This window comes from Olea europaea, chromosome 12 (assembly GCF_002742605.1).
Source record: "Olea europaea var. sylvestris chromosome 12, O_europaea_v1, whole genome shotgun sequence".
NCBI classification, from domain to species: domain Eukaryota; kingdom Viridiplantae; phylum Streptophyta; class Magnoliopsida; order Lamiales; family Oleaceae; genus Olea; species Olea europaea.
The window spans coordinates 16,322,872-16,346,456 of record NC_036248.1 but is presented as its reverse complement, the minus strand read 5'-3'; the positions used below and the strand labels follow the sequence as shown (position 1 = coordinate 16,346,456).

General features: G+C 37.7%; 1 protein-coding gene and 1 pseudogene across 1 annotated transcript in view; both read left to right on the top strand.

Annotated features, from left to right (window-relative positions):
• LOC111406682 overlaps positions 1-12,985 on the top strand; it is a 39,955-nt pseudogene extending 26,970 nt beyond the window's left edge.
• Positions 12,986-13,791: 806 nt separating this feature from the next.
• The window catches only part of LOC111406681 (vacuolar fusion protein MON1 homolog), a 13,669-nt gene continuing 3,875 nt past the window's right edge, over positions 13,792-23,585 (top strand). Inside the window, exons 1-11 of the mRNA XM_023036066.1 lie at positions 13,792-14,408; positions 16,992-17,071; positions 17,241-17,312; positions 17,422-17,461; positions 19,210-19,311; positions 19,485-19,606; positions 20,374-20,506; positions 20,595-20,686; positions 22,629-22,710; positions 23,348-23,412; positions 23,547-23,580. Coding sequence (XP_022891834.1) covers positions 13,902-14,408; positions 16,992-17,071; positions 17,241-17,312; positions 17,422-17,461; positions 19,210-19,311; positions 19,485-19,606; positions 20,374-20,506; positions 20,595-20,686; positions 22,629-22,710; positions 23,348-23,412; positions 23,547-23,580 — 1,329 coding nt within the window. The 5' untranslated portion in view covers positions 13,792-13,901. The remainder of the gene's footprint in view (positions 14,409-16,991; positions 17,072-17,240; positions 17,313-17,421; positions 17,462-19,209; positions 19,312-19,484; positions 19,607-20,373; positions 20,507-20,594; positions 20,687-22,628; positions 22,711-23,347; positions 23,413-23,546; positions 23,581-23,585) is intronic.

The window sequence follows — 23,585 nt, the reverse complement described above, 5'->3', positions numbered from 1 at the left end:
GATCCATCAAGATTCATCTTGATTGTAAACACCCATTTGCAACCAATTGCCTTTTATGGAGAGGTAAAGGAACTAATTCCCATATGTGATTATGTTCTAGTGCCAACATTTCGTCTTGCATGGCTGCTTGCCAACCACTATGGGATAGAGTTTCAGAGATAGATTTTGGTACGGATACATGCTCTAAAGAAGCAATGAAAGACTTGGAAGATGGTGATAATGCATGATAAGAAACAAAAGAAGAAACAGGATAGGTACATGATCGTTTACCTTTTCGGAGAGTAATGGGAAAATTAAGAGTAGGATCAGGAGGAGGTGATAAATCTTGAGGCGAAGAAGCAGGTAGAGGAGGCAAGTCATGGCCAACATCAGGTGCCACCGAAGATTGTTGCACATGACGAGTGTAAGCACTTCGAATAGAAGGACGAGAAGAAACTGGTAACATAGATGTAGTGACAGTGTAAATAAGGAAGTCATCCCCAGACTCAATAGAAGATGGATTAGATGACACAGTAGTACTAGAAAACGATGTAGACTCGAAAAAAGTGACATCGGCAGACACTAAGTATCATCCTAAGGAGGGAGAAAAGCACTGATAACCTTTTTGATATTGAGAATAACCCATAAATATACACTTAAGGGATTTAGGATCAAGTTTGAAAATTTGAGATCTCATATCTTGAAAGCATGACTCTCCTTCTACTCTCTTCATGTCGAACCTTTGCAAAGGCATCTTGTATTGACAGCAGTGGCTTTATACCAAGAATCCTTCCTTGTTCAGTCCATGAAGAAAATCGAACAATCTCTCCTTTTCTAGTTTCTGAGTATTCTTCAGAGCATCTCCTGGGCATGACCAGCGTACATCATTAAATAAATCAAATTCTTGCCAAAGACCCACCAAAATATTTTAGTAATCGATTATAGTAGTTTCGCCTTGCCTCATATCTCTTAATATCGATTTTAATTCAAACATTTGGGATGAGTTACCAAAATCAGAATACATAGATTGGGCGAGATCCCATACCTCTTTGGCAGTTTTATAGGATAAATAATTTCTACCAATCTTGGGTTCCATAGAATTTACCAACCACGCAGTGACCATGGAATTTTCTGACTCCCAGATCCGATATCCAGTATCTTGTGCTTCTGGTTTCTTTGTCTCTCCAGTAAGATAACCAACTTTTCCTTTACCTCGAATAACCAATAGCACCGATTGAGACCAATCCAGGTAATTGGATCCATTGAGCTTGTGTTGTGTGATCTGCAGAGTGTGGGACTCACCGTAGCTAGCCACTGGTCCTTCTCTAGAGGTTATTCACTGTGAAGACTCGGTAGATACATCAGACTCACCTTCCCGAGTTGCACTGGTCGTGGCGGTGTTTGCCATTTTTTGTTTTAAAATTTGAAAAGTAACAGAGTCTGCTCTGATGCAATATTAATTTTAATGACTTAAAATTGTATTGTTTATACAAGAATATCTCTATTAAATAGAGGTGAATACAATGTCAGATCCCATAAAAAATAGGACCTTATTTGAATATAAATTGTAGAGAAATTAAAGGAACAACTCCTAACTAACCAACCAACTAGCTTACCTTATCTTACCAGATTTATTCAAATTCAAATGAAGATACAACTAAGACTATGATAACTATATTACAATAAAATTGTAACCTCTCAACATAATCGAATAGAAGCTAGCTTAGCAACAAGAGAGAAAGTCTCAGACTAATCCACACCATAAGTTTGAGCATACCCCTTAGCAACTAAACAAGCCTTCAATCGAGTAACAGATCCATCAAGATTCATCTTGATTGTAAACACCCATTTGCAACCAATTGCCTTTTATGGAGAGGTAAAGGAACTAATTCCCATATGTGATTATGTTCTAGTGCCAACATTTCGTCTTGCATGGCTGCTTGCCAACCACTATGGGATAGAGTTTCAGAGATAGATTTTGGTACGGATACATGCTCTAAAGAAGCAATGAAAGACTTGGAAGATGGTGATAATGCATGATAAGAAACAAAAGAAGAAACAGCCTTCAATCGAGTAACAGATCCATCAAGATTCATCTTGATTGTAAACACCCATTTGCAACCAATTGCCTTTTATGGAGAGGTAAAGGAACTAATTCCCATATGTGATTATGTTCTAGTGCCAACATTTCGTCTTGCATGGCTGCTTGCCAACCACTATGGGATAGAGTTTCAGAGATAGATTTTGGTACGGATACATGCTCTAAAGAAGCAATGAAAGACTTGGAAGATGGTGATAATGCATGATAAGAAACAAAAGAAGAAACAGGATAGGTACATGATCGTTTACCTTTTCGGAGAGTAATGGGAAAATTAAGAGTAGGATCAGGAGGAGGTGATAAATCTTGAGGCGAAGAAGCAGGTAGAGGAGGCAAGTCATGGCCAACATCAGGTGCCACCGAAGATTGTTGCACATGACGAGTGTAAGCACTTCGAATAGAAGGACGAGAAGAAACTGGTAACATAGATGTAGTGACAGTGTAAATAAGGAAGTCATCCCCAGACTCAATAGAAGATGGATTAGATGACACAGTAGTACTAGAAAACGATGTAGACTCGAAAAAAGTGACATCGGCAGACACTAAGTATCATCCTAAGGAGGGAGAAAAGCACTGATAACCTTTTTGATATTGAGAATAACCCATAAATATACACTTAAGGGATTTAGGATCAAGTTTGAAAATTTGAGATCTCATATCTTGAACAAGGCAAGTGCAGCCAAATATTCTAGGAGCAAGAGAGAAGAGAGTCTGAGAGGGAAATAGAATGGAATAAGGGATTTTATCATCCAAGACAGATGAAGACAGATGATTGATTAAGTAACATGCAGTAGAGACGGCATCTGCCCAAAATTCTTTTGAAACTTTCATGTGAAAAAGAGGAGCTCGTGCGACGTCCAATAAATGACGATTCTTTCTTTCTGTCACTCCATTTTGTTGTGGAGTAACAATACATGAATATTGATGAATAATGCCATTATGTGAAAGAAATGAAGTAAATGTCGATGAGAAATACTCCTTGGCATTATCACTCCTTAAGATACGTATAGATTTGTCAAATTAAGTTTTAATCTCATCATAAAAGGCACAAAAAATTGAGAATAGTTCAGAATGATTTTTCATAAGATATAACCAAGTAACATGAGAATGATCATCCACGAAAGTAACAAAATAGCGAAAACCTGACTTAGCCCCCGTTTGAGCTCCATTATTTCTCATTACATTAAATTAAATTTTTTTTTCTCTCATACTTTTAACCACACAATTTTCAATAAAATAATATTATACGTAAATAAAAAACTTTTCAACCACTCATTTTTCAAAAAAATACTATTCATCTTATTATAATCTACAAATAATGTGGCTTAAACGGCCGCTTAGATAAAATAGAACAAGGACCCCAAATATCTGAATGTATTAAATCAAAAGGGGACACAGCCCGTGTATTCATTATGGAAGAATATGATACTCTATAGTGTTTTGCTAATTGAGACACTTGACTAAGACTAGGACACAATTGCTTCAAAACAGGGAGAGAAGGATGATCGAAGCGACAGTGGAGCTGCAGAAGAGAAGAAGTACTAGTGCATGCAGTCGATCTTGGCACCTGTGTAGGAAAAGAATCGAGTACATATAAGCCATTGAGCTCACGCCCTCTACCAATAATCTACTTCGTCCCAAGATCCTGGATAGCGCAATGGTTAGGAAAGAAATGAACACTACAATTAAGAGATTTAGTAATTTGATTCACAAATAAAAGATTGAAAGGAAACTTAGGTAAACATAAAACAGATGACATTGGAAGAGAATTTGTTGGATGTGCAGTCCCATATCCAATAACAGAAGTTGTAGACCCATTAGCTAAAGTGACGCATGGTAAATTGGAAGAGTATTGAAGTGATGAAAGAATACCTGTATTCCCAGTCATATGATTTGTGGCACCGGAATCAATGACCCAATTATGGGATGCGGTAGAGAGACACGCTATAGAAGTACCTGTGTTGGCTAAAGTGGAAGTGGAAGTTGTAAGAGGCTGTTGAGAAGCGTAAAATTGTGTAAGGCATGTATATTTATCTATTGAAACTGTAATTTGAGGCTGAGTAGAAGATGTAGGTAAAAGACCATCCCGACCGACAACATTTGCAAACTTTCTCATGGGAGTCTGACTTGTGTTCTTTGCTGGTTTACCATTCAATTTCCAACAGCTCCTTCTAATATGTCCTTGCTCTCCACAATAATAACAACCACGAGAACCACCGCTAGAAATTTTATCTCGACTACCTCCTCCTCTTCCTCTTCCTTTATTATTGTAATTGTTATTTAATTTTGAATTTGTGCCAACTAAAGCTACCGTCTCATTTGGTACTATACATTGCACCTTATCATTGTCCTTGCATACCAGAAGGAGACGAGCATATATATCACTCAACGAAGGTAATGCCTCTCTGGCAAGTAACTGAGTATGAGCCACATCATATTCAGGACCTAATCCTGCAAGAAAACACTGGACAACAATCTACTTTTCTTGTTCTTACATCTTCTTCATATCACTAGTAATAAGAAACATGGCTCGCTTTTCTTTAAATGCTTGTTTTACTTCAATATAATATTGAAATAGATTTCGTCCCTTTTGCTCAGCGCGATAAATTTTCAGCATTAGTTCATGAACATGCGATACATCATGTTTACTAGCATACATAAACTCTAGATAGTCCTATAGTTCTTTAACAGTATCACAATGATTAATAACATCATCCACTGTCGGGTCAAGAGTATTTTGAATCTGATTAAAGAGTTTATCATCCTCCATCAACCATTTTTTTGAATCCCAGGATTAGTATCAGAATGTGGAGGTGGATTATCAGTCAAGTGATTGCCCAATCTAAACTGGACACATACCTACGAACAATTCTCTTTCATTGAGCATAATTTCTACTACCCGTTAACTTTCTTTTGGTGATTTTTGAGGATGGGATTACTGTGATTTCATTCACCATTTTCATATTACGTTCAGCCATGATTAACAAATGACCAAAGTGTACACAAGTAAAAATAGCTCAAAAGAAAAAATTCAAAGCAGCTTAATATAATATTAAAGGGCAGCCCAATCAAAATAGCTCAATTCAGGCCAAGATAAAATTAACCCACTAAAGCTGACCCGCCAAAGCTCAATCAAAATAGATCAATTAAATTCAAAATAGATATTTTTTATTTATCTTATTTTCAATTTTCCTGCATTTAAATTTCTTTTTCTCTCTCCCTGATGGACACCCTCTCCCTAACACCCAACCCCGAAACCAGCCAATGTCCATCCAAATACCACCACCCATTGCCAACGCCAGTGACGGCAACATCGCGTCGTTCGACAACCCCATTGACACTGGCCCCATGCCACATATAAAATCGCACAATCATGCGACACCCCTAGGTGGAAACCCTAGCACCGCCGTCCAGATACAGCAATCTCCGGCAACTATCCAAGCGAACGCGCCTGATAGGCGTCATGTACAGGTGTTTCTGACTAGGGAAGCGATGCTGTAAGGAGCACACGCCATTGGAGCCGCGCGTGATAGTCACGTGCCATCGTCGAAAAATGAGAAAGACGACCAAAATGTCTCCAGATCACTCACGCAGCCTATTTTGCCGTCAAATGCACCGTTTACATACAATCGACGGAGGAAGTTAGTGGATGCATACGACGTGGTTTTCAATCATTGTTTTCAAGTGGAGGCAAAGGAGTTTGCAATTTTTGTTAACAATCTTGGTATTGTTAGGATGACTGAGTGGGGCTCAAAGATATCGAACACAATTTGTATGGGAAGGTTTGGCACACTCTGGATGGTGAATATGGTGGACAAGTTGAGAGGAACTAGTAGGTTAGAGGATTTTGTCTCTAGGTTCAATGAGTCATCAAGAGCTTTCTTAGCACAACGATGTGCGAACATCCGTGGTAGGTACTAGACGATAGCAGAGTTTGGGGATAGACGTCGGAAGGGAGTTCTGATGGTGCCGGAAGGGGTGAATGGAGAAGGATGGGCATCAATTTCGCCGGTGTTTCAGGCAGTTGTTGATTCATTTGTTGTTGGAGATAAGGTCAAATGTCGTACATGAACAAACAACGTTGACAAGGGATGAGCTATAACGAAGTTGCAGAAACTATACAGGCCCGCAGAATGTTGATCGAAGGGTACTAATGAGAAAGGAGAAGGTGGTTATTATGAGTGAAGATGAAAGTAATAGTACGAAGCCTAAGTCTAAGGCAGCATATGCAGAAGGTTCAGATGATGGTGCATTGAATATCGTCGAAATAAGGCTCGTGTCCAGTCGTTGAAATGGGAGATGAATGAATTACTTAGGCTTGTAGGTTGTGGGTCTGTAGTGGACCCCAAGATGCTTTGTTACAAGTGTGGGATGGATGTGGACGAAGAACGCTCGACTCTTGAAGATAAGGAAGATAATGACTCGGGGAGATGAATGAATTACTTAGGCTTGTAGGTTGGGGGTCTGTAGTGGATCCCAAGATGCTTTGTTACTAGTGTGGGATGGATGTGGATGAAGGATGCTCGACTCCTGAAGATAAGGAAGATAATAACTCGGGGATTGAAGCAGATCGGGAAGTGGGATCTTGGCCTATCAAAGGAGAGCCAAATATGGAGAATTTGGAGTTGGAGACCTGGGAATGATGAACATGACATCGCCAACTGATGGACTATTATCAGTTGAGCAAGGGACGGGATATGTATTGGCAGATGGATCAGTCTCTACAATACTAAAAGAGAGCAAGGCAACATGCTCGAGAACTATGGTGGGGAACACATATAATAGAAGGCATTCAAAGCCCCCTAAAGAAAAGGAATTAGAGACTGACAAAGCGATAGTGCTGTGGGTAGATGGTGCCAACCAGGGCAAAATAGATAGTAATACCGAGCAGGTGGAGGAAATAGATGGATATCCACATGATCCATTGGAGTATCGTCTTGCAGAGGAAACAACGAAAGTGAATGCGACTGAACTTGAGCCCCCATCTTCAAATTGTGTCCTTCAAAAAATTTAGGATTTCAGCAAGTTGGTTGGTGTGTCATGCAATGGATATGAAAGTAGACTTCTGCAATTATTTGAGGAAAGAGGCTAGTAGGAGACAGGGGATGAGCATACAAGGTGGGGAATCAAGAAGAAAGGGTGATCGTGAATTTAAGCGGCTTGAATGGTCTGTAAATTATGATGCTAAGGACGGCGAATCAAAGAAAAGTTTGCTTGGGAGGGATGAGAGAGCGTTAAGATGATCCCAAAAATAATTAGTTGGAACGTGAGGGGGCTTAATGAAGCAGGGAAAAGGTTAGGTGTTCGAAATCTGTTAAGGGGTGGAGGGCGAACCTTTTTTGCTTACAAGAAGCTAAATTGGAGTACATCTCGAGGGCAGTTGTTAGTAGTTTATGGGGGGACAGCATGTCAGATATCAATATATGGGGTCATCGGGGGCTTCAGGAGGTGCGTTAGTCATGTGGGACACTAGAGTTCTTGATATGGAGAAGGTCGGTGAAGGGCTATTCTCCTTATCATTTTCGTTCAAAAATATTGGGGATGGATTCCATTAGATGTTTATAGGAGTTTACGGGCCTAATGCTGACGAAAGTAGAGGTGGATTGTGGGATGAGTTGGCCGAGATGATAGCTTGGTGGAACATTCCAACATGCATTGGGGGAGATTTTAATGTGGTTTGGTTTCCTACTAAGAGGTCTAGTGGTAGGAGATTAAGAGGAGCAATGGAGAATTTCTCAGATTTTATTAGCGAAAATATGTTGGTAGACATGCCTTTGATTGGAGGAGACTTCACTTGGTCATCTAATCGGGATCAACCTGTTTTATCTCGAATAGATCGTTTTTTGATTAGTGAAAAGTGGGAGGCCAAATATCCAGAGGTCACTTAGAGGAGATTGGGGAGAGTGTATTCTGATCATTTTCCTATTCTGTTATCGGGGAATGTGAGGTGTGGTGTAAGAATGCCTTTTAGATTTGAGAAGATATGGCTGAAGATAGATGGCTTCAGGGAGCGAGTACGAGATTGGTGGGCATCTTATGAGTTCAGGGGGTCTCCCAATTATGTATTGGATCGAAAATTAAAAGCTCTGAAGAGGGATCTAAAAAGGTGGAATGGGGAAGTGGTGGGAGATGTTAACTGGCATAAAACTCGTTGCATTGTAAAAATAGAAGAACTGGATAGGCAGGAGGAGAGTCCATGGTTGGTTGGGAGGAGAGGGAGAGTCGTGGAGTGTTAAGGGGAGAGTTGGAAAGAATGGTGGAGATGGAGGAGATTGCTTAGCGCTAGAAATCTAGGGTCACTTGGTTGAAAGAGGGGGACAAATGCACCAAGTTTTTCCATAGAGTCGCTAATTCTAACAGGCGCAACAACTCTATCACTTTGTTAGAGGTCGATGGGGCTACTTATGAGGACCCGCAGGATATTGGGAATCAAATGGTGAGATTCTATCAAAATCTCTATTTGGAACAGTTTGACTGGAGGCAGGAGGTGAATTAATTGGACTTTTCTACTATCACGAAGGAGGATGCCAGTTGGTTAGAGAGACCATTTGGGGAAGACGAAATCAAAGAGATGGTTTTCAGCATGAATGATGATAAAGCACCAAGACCAGATGGCTTCTCGTTCGCATTTTATAAGGCGTGTTGGGAGGTGGTGCGGTCGGACATTATTGATGTTCTTTCCTATTTTTTTGATTATGGCAGATTCTTGAGAAGTTCTAATATTACATTTATTGTGTTGATCCCCGAAAAATTGGAAGCAGTTGACGTTAAGGATTTTCGTCCTATTAGCTTAGTCAACGGGATATACAAGATTATTGTAAAGATTTTAGCAAATAGATTGAAGGAGGTGCTGGAAAAAGTAGTGACTAAGTGTTAGAATGATTTTGTAAAAGGAAGGCAGATTTTGGATTCTGTGCTTATAACGAATGAATGCATTGACTCTAGATTACGTTTGGGGTGCTAGGGATGTTATGCAAGCTCGATATTCAGAAGGCATATGATCACGTGAACTGGGGGTTCCTATATACATGCTCAGGAGATGCGGCTTTGGGGAAAAGTGGTATAAGTGGATTCAATTTTGTATCTCTACTGTTTTATTCTCAGTCTTGGTTAACGATAGCTCGGAGGGTTATTTATGAAGCAGCAGAGGTTTGAGGCAAGGGGATCCCCTTGTCTCCATTGTTATTTGTGATTGTTATGGAGGCATTCAGTAGGATGCTTGAGAAAGCTGTGGGAGAAGGTTTGATAATAGATTTTACGGTTGGACACATACAGGTTTCCCATTTGCTATTTGCAGACGATATACTGATTATATACGATGCAAATAATGAGCAATTCAGAAACTTGCACCGGCTATTTCTATGCTTTGAAGCAGTGTCAGGATTGAAGATTAATTTGGAGAAATCTGAGGCTATTCCAGTAGGAAAGGTTCCAAATGTGGATGAGTTGGTCTATATATTGGGTTGTAGGGTTACACAGTTGTCCATGTCTTACCTTGGGCTTCATTTAGGGGCAAAGTTTAAATGTAAACATATTTGGAGTAGAATTGTCGAAAGGATGGAGAAGAGGTTAGCGGGGTGGAAGCGTATGTACCTTTCGAAGGGAGGCCGCCTTACCCTCATAAAATCCACACTCTCTAATCTCCCAACTTATTTTTTGTCATTGTTTCCCATTCCTGTTACCGTGACAAACAGATTAGAGAAGATTCAAAAGGTGTTTCTTTGGGCAGGGTTAGGAAAAGAGAAGAAATTTCATCTGGTTAATTGGGGTGTGGTTTGTTCTCCTGTAAGAACGGGGGCTTTGGATTGAGGAGCCTCGTTCTATTTAATAAGGCTTTATTGGGCAAGTGGTTGTAGCGATTTGGAGTGGAAAGTGAAAGTTTTTGGAGAAAAATCATTGGAGCGAAGTATGGTGTGGTGGAAGGGGGTTGGTGCTCAATCGAGGGTCGTGGATCTTATAGGGTGAGTCTGTGGAAGTAAATCCAACGAGGATGGAATGAATTTCAAGATAAATTGACATATGTGGCGGGAAATGGCAACAGTATCAGATTTTGGGATGATTAGTAGTGTGGAGATCATCCGCTAAAGGCACGATTTCCCTCTCTGCACCACATTGCCTTGGAACCATTCGCTATGGTGAATGATGTAATAGCCATTCATAATGGAAGTTATAGCTCAAATATTGCTTTTGAGAGGGGACTCCGGGATTAGGAATTGGATGATTATACACTGTTTTTGACTTCCTTGCAGGAGGTGCATATTCAGGTAGGAGTGTGTGATTATAGCAAGTGGAGGTTGGAACGGGATGATATTTTTTCAGTTCGCTCTTATTTTAGATCCATATTCGACTCGGTGGAGAGTTCATTTCCCTAGAAGATGGTGTGGCAACGTAAATTGCCTCCACGAGTTGCTCTCTTATTATGGACGGTTGTGAGGGGCAGGCGTTAACGATGGACAATCTTCGAAGAAAAAGTTTTTGTGTTACTAAGTGGTGTTATATGTGTAAAAGAGATGGGGAAACCATTGACCATTTGTTCATCCATTGTGATGGTGTTCGATGGCTGTAGAACGGTATTCTAACTTCCCAACATCTGGATTGGGTAATGTCTATGCGCATAAAAAACGTGTTGCGGGCATTGAAGAGAATTTCGAGATAAGGATAGGAGGCTTGTGAGGAGTCTTATTCCGGGATGCCTTGTATAGTGTGTGTGGAAAGAAAGGAACAGTCGTTGTTTTGAAGACCAAACAAGAACAATAGAGCAAATTAGAGAATTCTTTTATATGACTTTGTATACTTGGTTCAATGCTGCGCCACTAATTGTATAGAAGGGCTGCTTGACTTTATGTCTTTTATTTCTTGTTTATTTCGATAATACACCTCCCATGTATTATCCTAATGATTAATAAAATTATATGATTACTTATAAAAAAGAAGAAGATAAAACTGACCCACTAAAGCTGAGTCGCCAAAGCCCAAACAATTCGGCCAAAATTAGCTATTCCAGCCTCTAGCCCAAAAAACCAATCGACTGCACTCGACTCACCATCGGAAGGAGAGGACAAATGATGATGGAGGAGAAGACAATGAAGCCAGAAGGTCTCTCATGCACGACCTTCGTAACTGACCACCGCACGCACCTACAACTCGAGGCGCCGATAGTCACACCCGAGAGGACCAGAATGCCGAACCAGAAGAAGCCCAAGTCTGAATCACACGATGACCCGGAACAATTCGCGCAGCCTGTTGCAGTCCACCACTTCAAAAGAGTCTCTTGATCTTCAGCCACCAAGAAGTAGTCCCGGTAAGTACTACCACCAAGAACAGCCACCCAAATTTTTTTGAAAAAATTCACGAACCCTAATTTCGAGAACCTTGCTCTGATACCATGTTGATTTTAGAGAAGGTACTTATTCCATATATTAATTCATGAACGTGTGTTACATATATATACATAGAGTGGATGTTTCTCATAAGGAAACAATTCTATCAAAATAAGAAAAGTTCTAAATTTATGCACCTACCATATATACATGTGTTGTATATGTAAATAATAAATATAAACCTAAATTGATGCATAATTCCATAACAATTTTAAAAGGTCAACCTTATTAAAAAGATTAGTCCAAGCCTTATATATTTGTTAATATTTTGGTATTTAACCAATCTGGGATTTATATTTTAACATGACCTCGCAAGATGATGACTCATTTGAGAACAACAACCTTAGAATTTGTGCATTCATTTGAATCATAGTCAGATTGAATTGCTTGCTTAAAATTTGTAGGTTCTAATACCATTTGAGGTTAATCTTGTTAAGAGGTGTAGCCTAAATCATTATATGTCATATAAGGGCTTGATGGTACCATTCTTATAATTTAATCCGTAGTTACTTTGCAGAGGACCAGACATGACTAGTCCACATGGCATACTGGTTGACTTATTAGACTGTTTGGTTATTATAAGAATAGAAACCTACGGTCCAGCCGAGATGATACAGGTTCGTCCATTTTTTGTAGAAACTGCATCACGCGTTAATTTGATTCAAATCTCCAAGCATCTTATTCAACTTCTATTTCTTTATAAATGTTTGTTGTTGCATGGCCAGATGATATTAGCTATCCGAGCAAAGGTGGAGGAATTGAAGATAGACAAGGAATATTAGGCTCATTTTGGAGAGATTGGACAAGCAACCTCCTTGAGGTTTGATTATATTTGGCATATATTTTTTGGGAAAATTGCACCATTGACCCTTATCTATTGCCCAAGTAGCATGCTGGTCCCAAACCTTTAGAACTAGTTGATCCTCAACCTTTCAGTTATAGTTGCACAAGCAGTCCTTAACCACAAAAGCTGTTCAAATTTTGTTAAATAGTCACGTGGTGATAATGGAAACGCGTCCCACTTTGCACTAGCATAAGTTGGTAACGAAACCGAGCTTCATAAAGTTGGATGTGAGGGTCATGTGACGATATAACAATGATATGGATTGTTTCTGTCGTTGACTTGTTGGGACTCATTGTGCCACTGTAAAGAAAGTTGAGGATTGACTAACTACTTAGACAATAGTTTGAGACCATAAGTGCAATTTGTCCTTCTTCTTTTTTTGGCATCCGTCTTCTACATGACTATGATACTTTGAACTGAAATCCAATTCTCTTGTCATGCAGCCGAGCTGTTACCACATGCCAACATAGTTGCTCAAATGAATGGCCGTGACAATATTTGCAAGGTACCTTAATCCAATGTTATCAAGGATGTGGGCATAGGTGGTGTTTATAATGGAAGGATATACTTAGCTTGTACCATTTGCAGGTGGATCTCGAAGAAGTGACTTCTCTTTATCCGGATGCAAAGTCCTCGGGAAGGCTTCTTCAAGAGCAACAGGATAGATGTCTTGTGACAAATTAAACTGCATCACATCAATGAATTCATTGCTGACTTCTCTTTATCTAGATGCCAAGTCTTCGAGAAGGCTTCTTCAAGAGCAATAGGATAGATGTCTCGTGAAAAATTAAACTGCATCATATCAATGAATCCATTGTTGACGTGGTTCTCAGGTGTGTTTACCTATTACAAGAGTGTCACTTGAATGTTGTAGCAGCACTTTTGCTATAAGATCTGTATATTAGATCGGCTAAACGAGACACTCACAGGGTGGGGAATGTTTAGGTGAAATCCTTTTTATGGAATTGGATGATATGGTTTATTATTTTATTGAGAGTTAATAGAATGTTTTTGTATGAGATCAAGACATAGATTTAGAGAAATGCTATAATGCCAAGGGAAAATTTCATAGGGCTTTTACAGGCCCTTCACAAACAGGTGGGTCTTACCTCAATAAAAAAAATCCAAAAATCATGGGATTCATCTGTTTGTGAAGGGCCTGTAAGAGCTCTGCGAAATTTTTCCTGGCCAACAGTATTTCTCATAGATTTAATTATAATCTCCTTATAATTAAAAGAATATTAAGTCTAAAATACTTGTGGATAGCAATGAAAAAATAAATTGGTATTAACCTAATATTCACATTTGAGTTAAAAAAATTTGACATTTGGACCTCGCACGTGCGTAGCAGCCGAATGAGCTCAATGTCTTGAACGAAGGCCCGTGAGAGAAAACATTGTTGGGCCTTGGCAAAGCCCACCCGCTGATCAGACGACGTCGTAATCTTTTTCACATCCGACACCTGCAGAATACAATAGATTACACTACTTTCCCAATCATTTTAATCTAATTCACAACCAAATTTCTCCTCCTCCATCATTTTCTCATTTTGATAATCGAACTAATATCTTCTCAAAATCCCCCAATCCTTTTTATAGCAATGTCCTCGGATTCCGGTTCCGACAACGATGATCAAAACCCTAATTCGATCCTGAGCTCGAACTCGGGTTCAATTGATACTTCACTCGATGCAACAGAGAATCAGCTGGAATCAATCTCAATTACCTCTCAGACCGAGGCGAGATCATTTAATCAACGAGAAGAGCAATTAATGTTTACCAATGGATTATTAACTGAAGAAAGTGGGTCAAAAGTAGCTGATGAATTCAAGAAGGAGCTGAGTGACAGCAAATTGATGGAAGAATCGTCTTCTGGGGTGATTATGAACTCGTCGTCTGTCTGGAGATATAGTAGTTTAGAGGCGGAAGAAGTGGAGTCACCTTCTAGTCCGAGTAGCAGCGGCTATGCAGGCGAAAGAGGGAGTAGTAATGGTGCCACCAGTTTAGGTGATGAGGAGATTCACCATGATTCAATTTGTGAGGCTAGGAATGCTGGAATTTTGAGTTCTCAGGAGCAGTGGGTTCCCAGGGAACGTGACCTCAATGAGGTTAGCTTAATAAATATCTCGCTCTTCCTTCATATTTTGAATGCCATTTCAGTATTGGAAATTGCATGATGTGGATATGTTAGTTTTTTTTAGATTCTAAATGAAAAAAGAATAGCGTGTTTGTTGTGTATAGTAAAGAAAGAAAGCACAAAGAATCTTACTTTTCCTAATGTGTTTGCAATTCAATCAAAACAAATAAGTGGAGCGTCAAAATTGAAGGGATTGGTGGGCTGTCCGTGAGGTTAATAAATAAATGTAGATCAGCTTGTGAGCTTTTTATGTATCATTGACAAACTTATGTCTTTTCAATTTCATTTATTGATGCATAGAAGTTCGGATGAAAGTCTCTTGATCTTAAGTCCTTGTTAAACTCCCTGCAAAAGAAAATTGTTTATTCAAAAATTATGAATATTTACTGCAAATTAAAGTGGAAAATTGAAGAAAATGCAGTTTATTTTTCAAAGACTTTGCATAGTTGCTCCAAGTTAAAGGTATTAAATTAAGTGGTTAAAAATCTAACTTTGATTTGAATAATGAAAGCTGTTAAACCAAATAATCTTACCAACCTATTTGATGCATAAACATCTAATTTAGTACTACAAGAATTCTCTCTGATATGAAGATTTATATAAGTTTAGGAGGCCAATTGACATACCAGACGTGATATGCTTTATGGCAATGAGTGTTTGACTGCTAAAGTTCAAAATTATAAGACGAATTAAATGAATCCTAGAATAAAATGGATGAGATATGAAATGAGATTATAATTATGAATAAATTAGGAGACAGATAACATGGTGGTTGTTCATTAGAGCAGGGAGAGAGGTAGACCAAAACTACCGTGGCATGTTTTGGTTGCCAGAAGTTTTGCCAATGAACTGTATTAACTGTTGGAAAAGTATTTATGTAGCTCACTCCAAATCGATTGGGAATAAGCTGGGAAGTACCAACACGCTTCCAGCATCGGCATATCGGTCTCCAAATCGATTGGGAATAAGCTGGGAAGTACCAACACGCTTCCAGCATCGGCATATCGGTTGCCAGAAGTTTTGCCAATGAACTGTATTAACTGTTGGAAAAGTATTTATGTAGCTCACTCCAAATCGATTGGGAATAAGCTGGGAAGTACCAACACGCTTCCAGCATCGGCATATCGGTCTCCAAATCGATTGGGAATAAGCTGGGAAGTACCAACACGCTTCCAGCATCGGCATATCGGTTGCCAGAAGTTTTGCCAATGAACTGTATTAACTGTTGGAAAAGTATTTATGTAGCTCACTCCAAATCGATTGGGAATAAGCTGGGAAGTACCAACACGCTTCCAGCATCGGCATATCAGTGTCCTCCTTGTATCGGACACCGGTACATCTCCAACACGTCGCCGACGCGTGTTGGAGATGAAGAAGAACTGAAGGCGTGTCAGAAGAAGAACTGAAGATCAGTGGCAGGAAGAAGAAATAAAGACAGCACTGAGGAAGAAGACAGTAAAGTCTATTTTTTGGGGTAGAAATGAAGAGACGTTTTTGGCATTATTTCCAAACAAGTTTACTTTTTAATTCAAATGTATTGGGCCCAAAACATTAATGATTTCTCCTACTATCTATTTGATAGGTTTTTCTTCCAGTTTTACCCTTCAACAAAAATCTACCCATTGATTTTGTATGTTTGTAATTTCAGCTAAACCTTGAGGACAGAAATGGGATTTTCTGAAATGATCCCAAGTCACAATCATGTGGACTGCCATCTGTAATGTGTGCCATACTATTATATTAGCTAGTAGTACTAAAACGTTTGATTTCTATTTGTTATTTAATTATTTATATATGATGTAATAAGTATAAAAAAAAAATCATTATTTTGGACTATTAAATTAAAAAATATATATATTTTAATCAACGTGTCAGGGACGTATCGTGTCGAAACTTTTTCGAAAAATTGCGTGTCGATGCTTCTTCGGGAATAAGGCTTGGTTGTTCTTGGAAGGTTCTTGATTTATAGTTATATATAACCGATTCTGACATTAAGTGAAATTATTCTGACAATAAAGTGTGTTTTTAAATCATACAGTGAGGGGGCAAACAAAGATCTGAATTATTAATTATAGTTAACATTCAAGCATTGACAACTGACAGGGCTTGAGTTTATTTTTGAAATTGAAGCTCTCAATCTAGCTTTTGTATGTTAATCAAAATGTCGACTCAATTTCGAGCTGTTTGAATGAGGAATGGCTATTGTAGTTCCTTTCTTTGTGTGAGGCCTCTTGTTTTCCATGGGAAGGTTCTTGGTGTTTTATCTTGCTATTCCAGTTTCTTACTTATTCAAGTGATAATTAAAATTCATTTAGTGTACCCCTTTCGTATATTACCGACTGGATGAACATTGTCTCCTTTTTACCATTGAGCTGGAGTTCTCGCTTTGAGATTTGCCATTTCTTTCATGTGCTCGATTTTATTTTATTTTGCCATTTCTTCTTTGATGTCTGACTGTAAATATTATGATCACAGTTAAATATTATTCGGATAGAATTGTCTCTTTAATTCCTGCTTTGGAATATATATATTTTAATTAAATTAATAAATGCAGGATGATGCTTCAATTTCATGGAGGAAAAGGAAGAAACACTTTTTTATTTTGAGTCACTCTGGAAAGCCCATATATGCTAGGTCCGTATTACTGCTTTCTTGAAACTTCTGTATTACAACACAAAATTTTTTATCTTTTGCCCTGTACAGAAGGATGTGCATTGTTAATTGTTTGTTAAGTTCCTGAACTATTTCTGTACAATTATTTAAGGATGATTTTCTTTTGTTTGGTTTTGTAATTGGCTCAAAGATATGGAGATGAACACAAACTAGCAGGATTCTCTGCAACTTTGCAAGCCATCATTTCCTTCGTGGAAAATGGGTACATTGCTTGTGACCGCTAACTTGCTACTCGTTATTTAGCACAGTTCATTTTTCCTCATCAGCTTATTGACTGAGTAATTTTATTTTGTTTCTTTGATCTCTTTTAGGGGAGATCGGGTTAAAGTGGTAAGAGCTGGGAAACACCAAGTTAGTATATCACCTTCTCTTTGAACTTAAAATTTACTTGCAGATTTGCTTGTTCCTTGTATGGATTAGATTGAGAAGCAAAAACTTACGCCGACACTTTAATGATAGGAATATCATTAAATAGGATAATGCTGTAAGGTGCAGAATGCAAACTTATGCAGAACCTCTATCTTGTAATACCAGTGTGGTTGTGCAAGATACTGTTAGCCAGACCTGTTGACTTATCCTGTCTCAATATAAAAAGCCAGAAAAGAAAGGAAAGATCACTATCAAATTTCATTCCCAGCACTTAAAGATTTTGGGAAAGATTGCTGTAAATGATGGCATGACCTGCGGATCACATCTCTTCATGTGTGAATCCACAATATCATGTGGTTGATTTATTTTCCTGCTACTAGCAACTATCCCAATTTTTGGCTGTCGACCCAATTTATTGTTATGAGAACAGTCAGCTTGGTCTTTGGATGATGGAAATAATCATAAGCAGCACTTCATACCCAAAATTACATTGTTGGAACGTTGTACAGTTATTACAATTTGGTCGAGGAGAAGATGAACATTATGGACTGTGTGCTCATTCATAAATCTAGGATCAACTGGAATGTTGAGAATGCTCAATCTATGATATTAGAAGAAAATCTGGATACTATCATATGCACTGAACATATATTGTAAACAAGGTAAACCTGTGTTGATAACCATTTTGATTTATCTGATTGATACATGCAGTAAAAGAGAAGGAAACTAAAGAACATGAAAAATCTACAATATTGAGGCTGTGCACAGCCTTTTGTTGGCTGCTTTATTTCCTTTCTCTTGCATGATAGAGGATACAGTAAGTGATGCTTTATTTCCTTTCTCTTGTTGTGAAAGGAAATTAAAATGGAGAATAACGTGTATGAAAGGCAGCAGCAGATCAATCATACTAAATATTAGTAGGATATTAGTAATAATTGTTAAAATGAAACACATAGCCCCTAGTTTGACTTATTGCTCAATGATCAACTTTGTTTACCGTTGTCTAGAATGAGGAAGTGGTAAACAATGGAACCATTGAAACCAAGAAGCCGCTCAACCTAGTCTTTTAAGGTTCTTATGTATTCTCATTTAAAAAGAGATTCTATAAATATGGAAGCAATGCATGAAGACAGATGCAGCAGACATGCCAAGAATATTTTCCTACTGTTAATATTGTCTACTACATAACCCTAGAATATTGGAAGAGCATTAATTTTAAAAGAAAACACGCAGAATAGGATAAGGAATGGTGGCTGGGTGGGGAACATGTTTGGATACTGACAGTTGTCCTATGTCTGGTGTATGTTTGAGTATTGAGACATGGAACCCAAAGAAGGATCCATGGTTGCTACTATTGTTAAAGCATTTGATACAAAACTTTCACTTTTTGAAGTTTTAGTTGTCATCTACTATTTGTGGGGAAAAATTTTTTCCTCTACTTGGCTGAAAACTTTCATAGGTAGGTACTTAAGTCTTTTTAGTGGTCTTATCTTCAATTTATCAAAACAGACAATTCAATGTCCTTTGTTGCGATTGATTAGTGGGTATGTATAAAGCAAACTTAGGTTAGGACTTGAGACCCTTTTACGTCCTAATAGTTGTGAGGACTCCCCAAACGGTAACCATAAAAAGCTTCTGTATAAGGCCACGTGAATTCAATAGGAATCATGTTTACTTGTACTGTGTAAGATATGGTTAGGCCGTGGTTTTATACGAGGTTTGCATTTCAGGTAGTGTTTCTTGTGAAAGGACCAATTTACTTAGTTTGCATAACCTGCACAGAAGAGCCTTATGAATCGTTAAGGGGACAACTGGAATTCCTCTATGGTCAGGTAGCAATCTCCTTTTATATTTTATCTTCAGTTTTCTTTATATGGTACAATGCATTAGTAAGGTTTCATGATTACCAGTATCTCCCTCGTGTATTTCCTGCTGAGTATTTATTTGACTGGGGTCACTCCTGATGAATTCACATCTTCATTTATTTGTCGCGTTGTCCGCACAGATGATTCTTATCCTCACAAAGTCTTTAAATAGATGCTTCGAGAAGAATCCCAAATTTGATATGACACCTTTGCTTGGAGGAACAGATGTCGTCTTTTCCTCTCTCATTCATTCTTTCGGTTGGTAAGTTTTTATTCATCTTAACCTGTTAATATCAAGCCAAATATCTGCGTAGTGTCTCACTGGTGTTAGCATAAACTATCAGTAATCAAAAAAAATTGTGATGTCAAGAAATGCTACCTGCTTCATAATTGCCGAGACTGTATTTTGAGTTGTGGCACGAGGAGAAGTCGATAATGGAAGGCATATAAAACGTATAAAAGATTACGAGGGAAAATCATAATTAAAAAATATTGTAAGCTGTACCTACTCGTTGTTATCGACTTAATTGTTTGATTCCAAAATAACCCTGATCTCCATCGCATTCACTATATCTTATACTAGTTGAACTAATGTAATCTGCTATTTGCAACTCTTGCATTCCCTCATTTCTCAAATAATTTTGCTGGGTTGTTATTTTCTTCGTTGTACGTCCATCCCATTAAACAAACATTTTATGATGTATGATTATCACGTAGCTGACTATTTAAAATATGGACATTTTGTGTTGACTACAGGGTCCTCTTTTTAATTATAACACCTTTGTCAGTTTTATGATAGCCAAATTACTAGAAACATCTTTTTTATTCGAATGTCAACTGTTTGATTATTAATCGAATAGGCATGATGCAATTATATCATATGATTGCTTCCGAGTCCTTTATAGTTTTTGCTGTCTGTCTATATATAGTTTTTGTCTGTTAAGTGTCAGTTGTGTGAATATGAAATAAATAGTAATTATCTCTCATATGGATTACAACTAAGACCCGTTTTTCTAATTATGATTGTAGGAATCCAGCTACTTTTCTCCATGCATACACATGCCTTCCCCTTGCTTATACAACAAGGCAGACTGCAGGTGCCATCTTGCAAGACATAACTGATTCAGGGATCCTATTTGCAATATTAATGTGCAGACACAAGGTCAACTTTTACATATACAGTTCTCCTTAAATTTCTTGGTTATTTGCAACTTCTAGTCAAAATCATCACATCACAAGTTCAAATGCAGGTTATCAGTCTTTGTGGTGCACAAAAGGCTTCTCTCCATCCTGATGATATGCTGTTACTCTCCAATTTTGTTATGTCTTCTGAATCATTTAGGCAAGTTCATCAAGTTGTTAAATACTCCTTATCGTCTTTCCTTCATCATACTAGCTCAGATATATGTGCTCGCGTGCTAGTTTCTGAGTGTTGCTGGATGTTCTTAAGTGCTTGGATATAAATTCTCCTGAAATTATATTTTCCATTTGTAACGGTTTACCAAGAAATATTTTGTCATATTTAACAAGGTTAAGCAACTTAGTAATCTATTGCAAACATCTTTCTGAACTGGCAAAAGTTAAGTTCAAAAAAACGTGACAGTCCCCTAAGTTATTTCATGCCATTTTTTAAAAGTGGCTACTAACATTAATAATGTTGCTAGATATTATTCTACTCAACAATTACTCTTGTAAATTTAAAATGAAATCATGAGCAACCAATGAAAGGAAATATGTTGTTGATCGCATGCCAAAAATTCCATGTGCGAGCATTAATTGAGTGAAAGGAGAGTTTGAAGAACCATCAACATTGCCTTTCGTTTCTACTTTTAAAGATTGAAGACATAAGATTAGAAAGGGAGGGGGAATTGCCAAGATGATCTTCAAACACCACATTCAAGAATGTCAGTGCCTAACTGTTGAAGGAGTGATGGGACCTTGAGTTCTAGCAAGTAATGACATTCCCATGTCCCTTAATTTAGTAATAATCAAAACAGTGTGGGTAAAAAGGTTTCCTACATCAATAACTTATTAACATTTTGTATTATTTCCAGTCAACATTATTGTTATATATATGCAAGCTTAGTGATGCAGGACAAATTAAAAAAATAGAAAGAAGAAGCAAGAAAGAGGGGAGAATCGGAGAGAATGAGGGGAGAAACCGGAGAAGAAGCAGAAATTCATGGGGAGAGGGGAAGGGAGAGGAAGGAAAAGTCATAGGCAACAAACCACCAAAATATTTTTCAATTCATCAATACTTATGAAATTACATCGCAATTAGGTTTAAATAGTAAAGACTAAAACTCTAAATAGAATGGACTTGGACCAACACAAGTCCAATTACATAAATAAAATTTAAAACATAAATAAAGTCCAACTAAAAATAAATAAAAAAGTAGATGTCCTCATCACTTAGTGTCATTGTTTTAGGCTCCTGCATCCTATATCAAAATGATCTTGTTTGTATCATCAAATTTCATCATTTTTTGCACCATATCTGTTGTATATATCACCATGTACCTCATGATGTTGATGAGTAGACCATGAATTTTGAATAATGTGGAGATGGATTAGGTCTAAACTATTGCTATCTAATTATGCTGGCATCTTCTCTAACACAATACTTTTTCTGATTACTTTCTGCCTTCAACTTGCAGTTCAAGCACAAGGAAATTTGTGTACATTTTTTAAATCTAAAAACTTCTCTTCATCTTTGAGTGCATAAATCTAGATCAGAATGTTCCTCTGTACTTGGATACCCAAACAACAGTTCCATATCATTTTGAATAGGTAATGAGATCAAATTAGAAATGTAAGACAAAATCTCTTTTGGATCAAACTCAGTCATGGCCTAATGTTTTTATTGGGTTGTTAAGAGTTCTTTTCTGTGCTTAAGATGGTATTTTAGTTTTATCTCGACTTCACTTGCTACTTAATTACCGTAAGTCACATATCCCGCAAACTCAATATGTTTGAGACAACCATATAACCTTAGTTTGAGCTAGAAAACTACGAATTACCATCTTTTTTATTAGGAGAAAGTTATTCATTGCATCTAGAAGATACATCTCTCTCTCTCTCTCTCTCTCTCTCTCTCTCTCTCTCTCTCTCTCACATGTGCATGCATGGTCGTGGAATGAGGAAATGACACTGCAGCCCTGAATTTTTCCCAACTGGAATTGTATCTGTAGCAGATCATGTACTAATTTTGTCAGGTGCTTATTTTCATGAATTGTTTGATGTTATCTCTTATATTCTCTTATATTCTTTCTGATTTTGTGCAGGATGTCTGAATCTTTCTCACCCATTTGCCTGCCACGATATAATCCCATGGCTTTTCTATATGCTTATGTGCATTATTTTGATGTAAGTCAATCTAAATTTAGAAATTGTCTTCACTACAGATAATTTAGATTTAACTGCATGCTTAAATGAATTAAGCTGAGATCTTAAAAAATTGAACATCTTGCCCTTGAAGGTGTAGAACAGATATGAAGGACTCATTTTGCAAGTGATTTACTAGTGAAGCTTCAAAATTATGGATTTCTTTTCTCTATCTATATCTTAAAGGAGGAACAGTGTCTTTAGCGCATTCATATATTTGAAAGAAGTAAGGAATTTAATCAAAATGGTTGATGAAAGACTCATGCTCAAGATACATTATATTGATTTAGCATTGGTTTTTCTAGTCCAGGAGTATCCCGACTCAGCTGAATTATTTACCTTATCAGTTAAACTGTATTAATTGCTTTATGAGTTTATTGATTAACACTCTTGCCCATAAAGGAGTAGGGTAATCTGGAAGTGTACTACATGGCTATGATTTATGTAATTCAGAGCCGCATACCTAGTGGGCCATTGATGTAAACTTTGAAATTGAAAAAGAAGAGCAATTGATTTTAATTCCATGATTTACATTAATCGTGTCTATCTTATCAAAAAAAAAAAAAAAATTAATCATGTCTATCTTTTAAAAATGACCAAAAAGTGCGTTGGATGACAGGTCGATACCTATTTGATATTGCTTACTACAAGTTCAGATGCCTTTTATCATTTGAAAGACTGCAGGTAGATTCTATGTAATAAATGCTTTCAGAAACTTACACGTGATCATATGGACGTCAAGTTTTTCAATAATTTTCCATCTTTTTCGGTTCATCCCACTCATTGCTAAATAGGAAAAATCTTGGTGCATCTTGTAGGATTCGTATTGAAGATGTACTTCTGAAATCAAATGCTCT